The sequence below is a fragment of the Equus asinus genome, chromosome 19, assembly GCF_041296235.1.
Source record: "Equus asinus isolate D_3611 breed Donkey chromosome 19, EquAss-T2T_v2, whole genome shotgun sequence".
Classification (NCBI taxonomy): Eukaryota; Metazoa; Chordata; class Mammalia; order Perissodactyla; family Equidae; genus Equus; species Equus asinus.
The window spans coordinates 27,481,412-27,495,292 of NC_091808.1; the positions used below are offsets into that span (position 1 = coordinate 27,481,412).

Genomic DNA, 13,881 nt, shown 5'->3' on the forward strand with positions numbered 1-13,881 from the left:
ATCTTTGGGACACAGCAAATGCTTAAAGCAGATGTACACTGCATGCTCCACGGGCACGTCAGGGCCTTTTGGAAAAACAAGGTCAGGCCAAGTTAGTTTTACACCAAACGGCTTACTCATATACTCCAGTCTATCCTATTGCTTGCCGTTTATTTAGCAGGGCTATTCCTCTGCCTGATGTACCTAGGGTCATTGGGTCAGGAAAAGAGACGTAGTAAAACCACATGAGGAAACAACATAAATTTAACAAGATTATACCTTAGAAGGTAGGATAGAGTACTTTGTACTGTGGCGGTAACTTGGACGCTATGGTGCTTCTGGCCACATTCGGGGGCCAACCAGAGGAATCTTTAACATTCCTCCTGGGAAATCTACCAGTCATTCCAGCAGGCCATAACCTGGGCAGAGAAGTCACCCTGGGGTACTGACTCCCCATGTGCCCATCCTGCTTCGTGTTGAAATTGGGGGTAGAAAGCATGAGTAGGATGGAGCTCATTTGGGGCTGGAGGGAGGAATAGGAAGTGTCTCACTGAAAGGTGACCTCAGGCCAGACTGGGGGTGCTGAGGAGAGGCATCAAGGAATACCCTAAAACGGACACTCACCTGAATGAATTAACCTATTCTCTATGTTAAGAAATGAAACTTCATCACGCATCTTAAATAGTTTTAGATTTACTTTATTATATGTGCATATTCAAACACAGAAGTCTTAATATGTTTCATAAATATCTTTCATAAACATTTCAGCATTTATTCATATGCATTTTTTCCATGCTCTTTGGTCATTCGTTATTCAGAACAGACTTCATAGTCATCTGAGAGAAGTTGGCTGTGAAATCAATCTTTTGTTTTACCTATAAAATGGCTAATAAGGATTTTCATCCTGCAGTCACAGTGACTATTGAAAAATATTATGGAGGTACATTGATCTGTAATCCTAAATGATCCTAAAATAATATAAGTAAATTTGTCTTAAGCTTTTCCAAATACATTCTGCCCTTAACTTGTTTTTATTCTCCTGAGTGTCAAACCAAACTTTGTTTCTGAAATGCTGCAGTTGAGACCCACTAAAGTCAATGAGGAAGTGAGGCTTTCTACTTACTGCTAAAGACAAGGCCCTGGAGTTGGAAGTGTGAGGTCACAGACAACAGCATGACACGGTGTGACAGCGGCAAATCCCAGAGACTACTGAAGTATCCTGTGTAACTTGAGGAAGGATATTTAATTTGTGTTTTGGACTGCAATTCTATTCGTGATCCTTTCTTACCTATAGGTCCCTGTGTACACCCTATTCTCATCTCGGATGCTCTTGGAGCTGGACAGCAGAGTGGAGAATGTTCTTCACTGACTAGAGGGGATGTAATGAAGAAGAGAGGAGATGTCACCCTGTCTAAGGTACTCCTGGAGGCTTGAAATGGCAAAGCAGCTACTTCCAGCCTGTGCAACGGACCCTAACCAGACCCCAACACCACAGATTTTTTTCCCCAACATTATCACGTCCATTTATGCCTTTTGACATTGTAGTTCTCAGTGCCTTGTCCCAGTGCATTTAGTAACTCAGTTTCCTTTTTGGAAGAAATCAAATAACTTATCTAATAGAATTATAGAAAGCAGCAAATTCTGAAAAATGAAAGTAAAATGTTTTGCTATAGAAATGCTGTCTCCAGAATCTGAACTGCTTTAATTGAATCTGAGTAATATAAATGTACACCCATTATCATGGATGATACTTGTTTAATCCAAGGTCTCTCAGAAGTTAACTTCTGAAGAAGCAACTTCTTGGATGAATCCAATTTTTTACACATGGGAATAGATGCCTGTTTTAATTTTCCTCTGAAAAAGATAAATATCATTAAGCATCCTAGCTTAAGAAATTAATAATACCAATACTGTATTTATCATATGTAATAATTAGCTTTTTAGTCATATACTCAATAATATTTTGAACATTACAAAAATTGTTAATTATCTTGAACTTTTTCCCAATCTTCCCCAACTGTTTTTTTTTTGTTTTTTTTTAATAATTAGTCTTCAAACTCCAGGTAGTGGTATTCCTGAGAATACATCTTGTGGCAGTCTTATGCACATACATATAGATACTTTATCGACTACACATAAACATTCAACACATTACATTCAGTACATGTAAGGACACGTCAGATGCACACATCTGCAAAGTCTTAGTAGTCCCAGTATGAAAACATTCCCACTCTCTAAGGCCCTGTTTCTCAGAGTGGAAGGCTTTTTTGCAAGGTACAACATTACTCAGCTTATTGAAAGTTTCCAACAGACTTCCATAACACGAGAGTGAAGGAGTCAGGCGGAAAGGCAGACAGGCAAGCAAAATCATGTTCAAAACAGCCCCATCCTTTTAAAATATATATAAAGGTATTTAGGATTCTTTTTGGGAACTTCACAATATTCTTTGACTCCTTTACTTTAAATATTTGATACAATTATACATAGAGAATTTGAATCAAGAATCAAGAAACTGGAACAAAGCACACACATGTATAGAGACTCATGTAGCTCATACACTTGTAATTACCAAACATAAGGCCTCTAATGCTAATTGAGCAGCATAATTTTTAATAGGCGAAAGACATCAGCTTAGAAAGATTCATAAAACCACTTATATGTATATTTCTGCACTGAATTAATTCAGCATTAAGTGTAAATTTTCTGGAAATATTGTAAAACGTAAAAGAGGCCATTTACCACCTCTATTTTCTGAAGTTTTTGATTTGAAATTTTTAATTTTGTCCTTTAACTTACAGGTATCTTTCATTCTCCTAGTGAATGGGACCAAATCCCCAAATTATATTTGAAAGTGTAAATCACTATATAAACAATGCCTATTTAATGAGCAATTCTAACAGAAAAATAATTTTCCTTTGTGATTTGGGTGGGTTTCATAGGTCTCTCTATATACATAGACTTTTCATAGCCAAAGTCGACAAAGTTTAAGCATACAGAATGTGTTTTAACTCATTGCAATGAAATCAGTCTATATTTAACTTCAACTTGAGAAACTAGAAAATACACACACACCCCACCATACCAATTTATGTATGTATATGAATTTTTATATGCTTAGTATTTATGACAGTTTTCTAAAACTTAAAATTCTGAAATTAAATTTTTAACTATATGATGCTTAGTCATTCTATAGGGTCAGCACACTAGATATGACCTTACAGGGCTTCTGAATTTTATATATTTCTTGAAGTCACTGAACTTCAACTTAAAGTAAAATACACAAGCTGACTGTGTCTATGAGGAGATTGCTCACTTTCTATATTTTTTTCTCATATACTTAGATGTCTAAAGGATCATAAGAATATTGTTAATGTTGAGAAAAAGTTATTTTATTGAACCAATTCTAACAATAGTAACCTTTATATCTGAAAATATGTCCTCGAGGGCAGGCACAGGATACTGTTAAGGAAAGCAATCACATTTTCCAATATCTCCTACTCTTGGCGTTGATGTAGTCAGGTCTAGAAGTAGGAATACCATCTCTTTCTAGCTATTATATTTACATTTAGTTTTTATCATAGTATAGGCTGTTTACGTTCTTCTTAATTCAGAATTACATCTGATAATTTCTAGAATATTCTTTCTCTAATGTGATTGGTTAGGAATAGAATGATCTTAGGACGTTAGCATTTTGATTTACAACATGCAATGAAAATGACACTTCAAAAATAAATATTGAAAAGTTCACAGCTCTAAAAATAGTATTTTTTCCTTCCTCTAAATGGCTGTATTGTTGATGAAAACAAAAATGGCTGCAGGCTTATTTAGTTCTCCCAAACTAATATTTTCCTTATTTATTATTTTTATGTAAATTGCTACTTATACAGCCATCTGATTTAATATTTTTGAAACTATAAAAATAAACATTTGCATGAGATGTATAATGTGAGTAACCTCAAAAAATTGCATTTTCTTTTTAGAACATATTATTTGTTAATATTCCTAGGTAAGCAGCTCTGTAATAGTACACATTTTTAACTGCTCAAGGCTTCTTGAATCATAAACAATGTGCAACAAAATGGCTCTTTCCCCTTATTCCTCCCTGGCTTTTATGGTCTTCACACAACCAAATCATCATAGCCATTCATTTTTTCAAGATGTTTATGAAACAATATGTGCATTGGCAGCAAAATCTACTGAGATTTGTGCCACCCATTGGATATAAAGTGCTGTGTTTTCATCTTTTCCGGGCAAAAGAATTCAACTTTTAGCAAAGTGATCCCTTCTACATCTTGTCTACACCTGCAACTCTTACAAAATACAGAATTAAACATGAGACTCATCTAGGTCCACATCAGTCTCCCCCAGCTCAGTGGGAGTAAAGGGGAACTGGCTGGATAGCAGGGGGTTCTCCATGCCATTTTCCTCGTTGATGTGAAGGACAGTGTCTCCGTGCTGTAGGAGGACGGATGTCTCAAGGCCTGTGAAGTCATCAGGGGCTGAGAGTTGAGTAGAGAGGGGGCTGTGTGCCGTGGCACCTTGTCCTTCTGTGTCCTCCTTTTCTCCTTCTTCAGCGGGAAGGGTCTCACTCTATGATCAAAAGGATCATAACATCATGGAAAGCTGGGATGAGTGCCAAGAAAGAGTATCAGAAATGTCATTGTCTAACTGTAGCTGGAGAAAGAATCACAAGGCTAGTCCTAGTTCTAGCCTGTGGTATATCTAAGAGCTTATATAGGCCCTCCCAGCTTTCTGTGCCTCTGTTTCCTAACCTGTAGCATGAGCATAATTTTTTGCCCTGCTTACTTTGTAGACTGTGAGGATAAGATGAGATAATGGTGTTACAATGCTTTTTAACCATTAAAGACAATGCAAATGTATATAGTAATATTGCCCGTTAGCTTTCTTTTAAATAACACATGAGAAGTATGTGGGACCTATGGGAATTCAGTTATACATATCTGAAGCATCAAAACAACCATAAAAATATCAAAACAATGAGGCAAAAAGATCAAAACAAAAGGTTTCTCTCATCTAATAGGACACAGAAGGCTCTATATTTAAAGGCTTCATCTAAATTGGCAACTTTATTATTTTCTTTAATTGAACTGTCTTTCAACAATGTATTATATACTGGTTTTCAGTGGTTATTTTGGGTGTGAAATATTTTCTCTCAGATTTTTCATAACAAAGAATACCAAGACTCCTTAAGTTGATGTATTCCTGGCCATATACTTTGTGTAGATTCTCTTCTTCATGATGATAGGACCATTGTCTGTCTCTCTAACAAAGGTTACAGACCCAGACTTAAATTATATGGGGTAAATTTGCATATCCAAGTGGTTCCCAGACATAGGTAGGCAGGGAGCAAGCCTTGTCTGTTTCTTTAGCACCCTCACCTGCTTGGGAGACAGGCTGTGAAGATCAGCAATGACAATGGCAGGGGAAGATGTGAGGACTGGTTTGTCCATTCCTTCTGGTTTTCTAGGTGGGTCTGGGCTGCAGCCCTGGGGCTGGCCTGTGGCAGGAAGTGTGTCTGCTGGGGCTCCTGCTGGCTCCCGCTGAGCCTCAATGAAGGTCACAGATCGTTTCTGATCCACTGTAGGTCAGAAGTAAAGCAGTAAATAAGGGGAAATACGCTGTCAGTGCTTAATAATTAGCTTTAATTGGTGTCTCCTGGCTTTTCTTAGTAAAGACATTGCTGGTTTATTAATAAACACGAGCATATTTGACTATTTGGTATGTTTTGATTGCACCTTTTTATAACAGTATGTCTTGGGTAGAAAATCATTTTTACATAAATGGCCTAAAAACAAGATTTTCAGAGCACTAGGTGAACTTGGTCATCACTTGTAACAACTGCCTACTGGACTTAGAAGTTCCTATTATTCATCATTTCTTTGTTTTCAAGAAGACATATAACAAACCCAGATCCTGGCTTGGAAGAAAATGCAAACTTCTATAGTCAAATCTCATAGTATTTGTGGTTTACCCTGGACTCTTCCATTTCCCTAGGTTCATGGGGGTAAGAGTGAAGGTTGGGAAAGGTAAGAAGAAAAAAGGCACTAAAGTTTTCTGGGAAACATCTTCCCTTATCCTAGTGCCTTCTCAAAGGTGTGCTTATCTGCATGAGCTCAGTTTCTATAGGCCTTCCTGGCTGAGTTGCGTGGCATTGTGTCAATAGTATAGTCAGAAGGGACACAGAAGGCCTCACCAGATGGCTTCGTTTTAGGTTGAATGCTCCTGCGAGTGGTTGACAGCCGAGCTGCAGGGTGGTTTTTGGGTTCAGTCTGAGTCTTCTGACGTGATAGTAGAGGACGTCTTAGCTAAAGAGAATAGGCAGAAGCTGGCAAGAAAGGTCTAACTGCCTGGGAGGAAACACTGAGCTCAGAGGATTCTGACTCTGGTTTACTCCTTTTCCTGTGGTTTTCTGTGGACTCTTATGGTTGTTCCTGACATTCATAGCTGATAAAACCAACTTCTTTCTGTGTATTTAACTACCAGTGTTTGATTCAGACATCCCCTTTAAGTAATTCTATCTCCCAGTTATGACTCCTTTATATATCCTAAGAACATTAATTAACATAACTTAAAATAGTCAGTGTGAGAATTTCAGTGAATTTTAGAATACAAAACTAATAATTGCTTATGAATCAGCCTTTCCTTATCTAAAAGTTATAGCTGAACATATGCCAACTCTCAAGAGGAGATTAATGAAAAAACTCAGATGCTGGGAAAGTGTCTGGTACCCCAGTCAATGTTGGGAAGCTTCCGTCAAAGCTAGAGTGCATAGGCTTATTTAAATATCTGTTTAGAGAGTAATGTGAAGAAACCCCACTTAAGGAAATTTGAAAAGATGATCTTTGATTTTGGTTTCAACTTGAATCATTAATCTTGAAATGAGGAAAAAAGGACAACTGCATCTATGCCTCTATACAAAAAGAGGGCTTAAATCAACTTTATAACAAATCTTTCTTGGTCAATAAGTTTGACTGGGAAAGAAGGGTTCTGGATGTGGAACAAATATGAGTATAAGCCCACTTTTTTTACTAAATAGTCAGCTTTGCTGATAAAAAGGTTCAGAGCTAAAATAGAGGCTGAAAACTCTCAGCTTGCCCAAGCACTTACCACATTTTAAAGTTGCTCTGTACTGCTTATTTCGGATGGAGAGAAGGCAAAATATAATCTTAATATACATGGGCTTTAAAAATTGAACAGAGCTTGCATTTCATAAGATGACCCTCCTGCCCTTTCGGGGGTCTGCTTACCTGCCTCAGGCCCCTTTTTCTCCCCAGGGGCTGCTGAACCAGGAGGTTCTGTTGGCCAGGTTCGCTCTGTACACTTGCCACCCTGTCAAGCATCAACAGTGTTAGCGCACCCTGGAGAGAGGACAGGAGACCATCTCTGGTGGGTGTTAACCAAAATCACTTATATGAAACAGTCACTTCAAAGATACCACTATCTTTGAAGGAAGGTTGGGAAAGAATCCCTGGGATGGAAGTTTTCAAAGGTTTGGGAGGGAGAACGAGGCCTTGTAGCCCCAAACTGCCAAAATTGAGATTCTGTTTTCAATCACAGATGCCATATCTATCATTCAGCAAAACATTGATTCCATCACACCCCTGGTTTAGAAGCCACCAAAAGGTTTAAGATGTCATATTCTAATCTCAATTTTTCTTTTTGATGGGAAGGGGAAAGGTGGTGACAAACAAAGACAAACAACTCTATCACATGGATGGGAACACCTTTTCAAAAATTTCAATTTAAATGAAAATAAGATGGATGAATATCAAACACATCAGACACAGAATCCATTTGGGTGAAGGGGCACATTCAACACATGTTTGCAGCCTGAAGTCTCTGTGACTACTGAGTAAATGAATAGTCACATGGGCAGACAATTAAATGTTTTTTTAAAATGGTTTTAGATTTAAAAGGCTGGCAAAGTAATTAAGCTATCGGTAGAACTCAGAAGCTTAATTAATTAATATCAGGTAGCTGCATTCAAACATATCGTGCAATTTATAAAAGCAAGAACCTGCTCCCCCCAAATTTACTGTGTATGTGTGTATTTTATATGCAAAAACAACTACTGACAGTGGTCACTATTTTAGTGTTGAGTGAAGCTGAAAATAACTGTCATGGGCACATGATCCTTTTTCATTCTGCATGCATGTATAATAGGTATTTATAATGGGAGTGTAGGTGACAAAAAGAAACGTATTGTGCCCCAGAGAACACTGTAATCCTGTGGATGGTGCCAATGTGATTATTTGGTTAATGGGTAATTAATTTCTGCTTTGCCTTTGCAAAAGGAGAGTCATCTATGAATAGTTGTGAGAGTAAAATATTCCACAGAGGAATTCAGAGTCAGCAACTGTCCAGGAAAAAGAAAGAAAGACTAGCTTCATTCATTTCTGTTTTTTAAAAACTGAGCTATCTAATATCTAGCCTCAGTTGTAGCGAGAGATATTGGTGGCAAGATGGGCAATCAGATGTTTCCCCTGTTGTGTTAACAACCAGTTATTCATCACATGGTTGACACAATCACATCTGTTATTTCTAAAAAGTCTTACTCATATTTCAGCTAGAAGAAAATCGGTGATTCCCAAATGGAGTTTATCAAAGATTTTATGAAGTAAGGATGTAACTATATCATAATTACACCATTTGGGATACACAATAGAAAATTCCATAAAGAGTCCCCAAAACAGATGTTGTTTTAAACTTTCTTGTTCTCCTGAATATCAAGTTCATAAGATCAATGTACATTATTTTTATACATATATGACCTTCTACCATAGATGACCTTTCTATGAAAATGGAAAATTACCCCAAAGGAACAATACAATAAATTCTGATAAGCAATCCAGACTATGTTGCTGGCATGTTTGAAGTGACATCTCCTTATTAATTATACATTTTAACATGTGTCTGCAATTGGAAAGAGTATTCAATTACCATATGCACAAAAGTAGAAACAAGTTTCTCCCAAATACCAAGCAAAGCTTTCATTGAACGGATTCTTCATTGACATCTAAGTGTTACCTCAGTTCCCTTGGCCGAAAAGTGAGGTTCATACTTACCACCTACCTCCCATTAAGGTAGAGAAAAGAAGTTAGTTGATGTAAAATGGTTTGAATATGAAAAGTGATGTATATAGCATGCTTCCTTGTTTTACATTTGATATTTGTCATGAGTTTATTGCTTCTAGAACACTAAAAAGAAGTGGCTAATAAAGTGTCCTGAAAATAATTGGGCCGAGAAAATGAAATAGAGGCAGTCCACTTGTCTCATTTTTTTTTTCAGTAATCTGAGATTGTGAGAAAAAAATGGTGTAAGAAAAGAAAAGAAATACACGTTACTCAGGGAGTGTTAAATGTCAAAACATAATGGTAATTTCATGATGATTATTCCAAGGGAGGATCAGAAGCATCAAAATTTTCTCTATGGATAGAGAGGTTTATATCTAAGAAATGGATCGAGGTTATAGCTTTGGTAATTAGCAGTTCTATGTAAATGATATAGCATTTCATCACTGGAATGCACACATCAAAGATGAAATTATTCCGTGTCCTTGGAAATCTATCCCAGCTAATAAATTAAATTCTGCCTATGAATGTGATGCTAACATGTTGATATTTGGGACATCAAAGTCTGGCTTAGCTGTGTGCAGTTAGGACACATTACTAATAAACAGCCAGAGAAGTTAATAATGGGAGTAATTTATGCAGATCACGTTTCTTTTTCTCAAGTCTATATCAAACTGGAGTTGAATATAGAAGTAGTTTCAATTTAGTTTCTCTCCATGTCATGTAATATTTAGACATCTGTATGATTTGCGATGTGCGACCATACAATGCCTAGTACTAAAACCAACCAGGAGAAGACCAAGGTGTTTGCCTTGAGCACCTCTCCATAGAAAACTGGATTCCTGAAATTTTTAATCTTGAGAATGAGAAATGGCTCATTTCCACTGTTTCACCAAATAACAGGGTAAAACAGTAAGGATAAAAGCAAATAAAACTTTCTAAATTGAAGCTAAAATCATCCTTTGTATTTTTGAGTCACTGAAAAACATCACTATGGCAAACCATATAATAATCCAGATTTTGGAGAAGTAAATGCACTTGGGGCTTGGCAGCACTGGTGTAACTCAACTGTCTACCAAAAAAACCCACCTTATTCAAAATGCAAGGAAGTGATTTATAAACTATGCAAATTCGGCCAATGGTAGGAGAACAATTCTGGCACAGATTAGCTCTTTTCCCCTCTTTCAGCACGATGGCCTGGACTACAGTGTATAAATATGTATGTGTCTATTAATGGAATATATACCTAACGGTATTTCTTAAAATAAAGGATCAGTGAACAAGGGAACATTCAGCAATGCAACAAAAATTCATATCATTCATCTCAAATTACAAAAAAAGTGTATAGATTGAAATATATTTCACAAATAAAAAATTTAAGTGGAAGCACCAGGTGAGACTAACACATGGAAAATGAATTAATATTTTCATTGCTTTTATCTCCACTTTTAGCTTTTAATTTTAATATGGTTAAAGAAATCTAGAGGCGGAACACAAGACACAAAGCATAGCCATTTACACTGAGTGATTGCCTTGTGATGCGAATGCGTAAAGCCAGCACCAAGGGAGCCATAAAACGTTTGTAGAGAACAGGAAAATAAACAGTAGATAAATCCGACTCTTCCCTTTTCCAATAAAAGACCACTGTTTTAAAATTTACTTAGCATCCACAACATCCAAGAAAATGTATTTTACATGCCAAAGAATTTAGAGATTAGAGGCTGGAATTAGAGTAACAAGGGGGAATAATCTGGATCTTCGATATCCCGTAGGAACTGATGTAGCACTGGCCAAGTACATATCTGTGTACCACAACACACATTTTCTTAGCCATTAATTCTCAGCTACATGAGGAAGCTGCATGAATTTTTTTCTGTGTACTTGCCAAGTTTTCATACTTTGAAGTGTGGATGATCATGATATGGGTTCTACTAAATAGGTTATTTTCATTTCATCTCACCCAGACTATACAGTCTTGTTCAAACTTGAGCCACATTCTTATTTTTCACTGTGATTCACATTACCCTTACAGAATCAAATAGCACTGTAATTTTTTTTTTTTTAATTAGAGTTGATTGGCAATTTCTGCCTTTCAAAACGTTCTAACGTGTCCAAACAAAATCTAATTCTCAAGTATAAACATTCAGCTTAAGTGCTTGGATAACCTTTTGTATGCGTGATTCTTCTGGAGAGAACATATGGTCCATAGGGTGTGTTTTTGGGGTTGGGCACAGGGAGGGAACGCCTACAGTGAGTGTCTATACCTCTCAGAGCAACACTCCCAGCAGAAGAGAATCTACCATGGGATATGATTTCAATTTATTAATTTCCAAAAGAAAGAATCTTTGCTCCATAGCAGAGTGCTGCTAACAAGCTGATATTTCTTGTGATAAATCTTTAAAAGAAACCAGTTTGCAAGGGTTAAAAAAATCCTGGAAGAAATTTTCAAAAAGTCTGCAAAATTGTTATTGGTTTCCACCAAGGCATCAGGTTATCCTAGTTATCCTGGTCTCTTCCTCATTTAGCCCTCAGACCATTTTCCTTAAGAATACTTTGGGTGTATTTTAGGTCCTGAGTGCTCAGATGTGTGCTAAATGTAATTTACATGGTTAATGCTTTACCATTTCTTGAGGATTTTAAGAGTCTGCAGCATAAAAAAGTTTCATGCCAAGAATAAGAAAGCCTGAAAACCAAATATAAAAAGTATATATCTTATTTTATAAACCCACCTCTTAGTAAATGCCAAAAGTTCCTCTCCTCCAAAGAGAACTTGGTGACATGATGGAGTTCAAGAGGTAAGATTTGCAGTGTATGGCAAAGGTGGATGTGCTACTGGCTGGTGGAATGCTTCTGCATTAATATAATTATTTAGAATCCAAAGTAAATGCCTCAGCTTCTGGTTTCTCAGTGAGCACCACTGAGTCTGGGTGACTGACACCCAGACCTAAAACACACCAGTTATGGGAACAACAGATCAACAACAGTTGGTCTAAAACAGTTACCAAAGTCCTGACATGATTGATTAACCCAGCTGTAGATAAAATTTATAGCTTTGGCTCTGAATCAGTCTCATGTAGCAAGAACTTTGGGTTTATTCCCATTGACACTGGAACCAAGGAAGATTGGATTGGTTTAGATAAATCCAAATCAGTCATTTGAACCCCGAGCCTCCAAGAGAGGGCCAGATCCTTAGGAGATTTATAAAAGTCCACTCAAACTCCTGCCTTCTCTCACCAACCCCAGCCTGTATTTACTCAGCAAGAGTAGAATTTGGCCTAATCAGCAAAGCCCTGGGACAAAGTCAGCCAACGGAAGTCTGATTTCTACTCTCAGTGGGCCACTGAAATTATCTTCTAGACAGGGTGCTCCTGTCTCGCATGTAATATTAAGCATTAAACAAATGCATTCTTTGAAAGCAGCGGTCACGGTGCTAGACTTGGTTCAGATCTCTTCAAACACTATGAACAACGAAGAGAAACCATGTTGAGGACTGTTTGGCTCTTCCTCATCCCCAAAGCTCTTGATAATGGAATTACGTCTGCACTCTGCAGCACTTCCACATTTACCACCAATAAGAGACTCATCTGTCAAGGCAAGGGCTCGCAAACACAAATGAATGTCATGAATTATGGGTCCAGTAAAAAAAAAAGATACACCTGATGATGGGACTAAATTTCCCATTTTCAACTGCAGAAGAAAATGTGAAATCCAAACGAGATGCAACGAAAACAAAGGACAACCTTTCACAGGAACGGCCTCTCAACATTTCCTCATCTTTGTGAAAGCAATAAACACGGGTAGATAGTGCTCACTATATAAAGCAAACCTGAAAGAGAATGTTTGTCTCGAGATAGAACAAAGGCACTCTCAGGATGAACAAGAAGCATTACTCCTAATGAGGATTAGTTGAGAGGTATGAATCAACAGCACAAGATTAGGAATGTTTGACCTGGTTTACCTGAGTGTTAAAGGTGCAGTCCCCCTTCCCGGTACTTTAAACCAACAGCCAAGAAATTATATTGTTTGCATCATAAGACTTCTCTTACTTACCAAGAAATGTTTGTGTCTGATATTTCATGGCAAGTCATCTTTGTGGGAGTCTTTTTGGGAGTCATCTTTGTGCCGGCACAGACATTCTTTATACAAGTGTTTGAACAAGCTACTATATTACCTGCCACATAGCATGCATTAAAGAGAGGGAATTATATAAGTTGTATTGACATTGCTACTCTTATAGCATCATTGTTTTCTTACCATCTGTGGTATTAGCTAAAAGACCTGTCTCAATTTAATAAGGTGCTTCCTCATGATGGGGAGTTGTATTAAAAGGCTTCTGCAAAACAATTCTTCAGGAATATCATTGTGGGAGGGAATGATTAGATGGGATAAATTTAACATTTGGCACATCAAACTTTTTAGATGTTCATGGGACAAGCCCCTAAAAGAACTCCATGGATTTTTTTTCTTCTTAGTAAGCTTTTTAGGCCATTTGCCATTGAGCTCTGAAGCTGAAAATGAAGGAGGCTACACCTTTGACTTCCAGGCTCGTGTGTGTTCATGAGTAACAAAGGGAAGGAATGGAAATAGATATCAAGACGGGGCAAGAGGAGACAGAGAGACAGAAGAGACAGGAAACAGCTCGTTTCCCAGCACAGACACCAATAGACAGGTAGCATTGACACTGTACCTAGAGAGGCTGCCCTCGGCGGCCAGGCCCTGGGAGTCATCGAGGACATTAGGTTCACTGCAGGAGGGGTAGGGAGATGAAGCATTTAGGGAAAGAAAATGCAAACAAATAAAAGAAAAAGAA

General features: G+C 37.5%; 1 protein-coding gene across 17 annotated transcripts in view; it reads right to left on the bottom strand.

Moving 5' to 3' along the window:
* Positions 1-661: 661 nt before the first annotated feature.
* The window catches only part of UNC80 (unc-80 homolog, NALCN channel complex subunit), a 218,256-nt gene continuing 205,036 nt past the window's right edge, over positions 662-13,881 (bottom strand). For 14 of the 17 annotated variants that reach the window (XM_070489843.1, XM_014867746.3, XM_014867745.3 and 11 more), the window contains 5 exons: positions 13,759-13,815; positions 7,248-7,329; positions 6,194-6,305; positions 5,379-5,578; positions 662-4,569 (listed from right to left, as the gene is read on the bottom strand). In XM_070489843.1, the coding sequence (XP_070345944.1) occupies positions 4,306-4,569; positions 5,379-5,578; positions 6,194-6,305; positions 7,248-7,329; positions 13,759-13,815 (715 nt within the window). In that variant the 3' untranslated portion in view covers positions 662-4,305. The remainder of the gene's footprint in view (positions 4,570-5,378; positions 5,579-6,193; positions 6,306-7,247; positions 7,330-13,758; positions 13,816-13,881) is intronic. The other 3 variants (XM_070489851.1, XM_070489846.1, XM_070489845.1) reach the window with 1 other exon arrangement.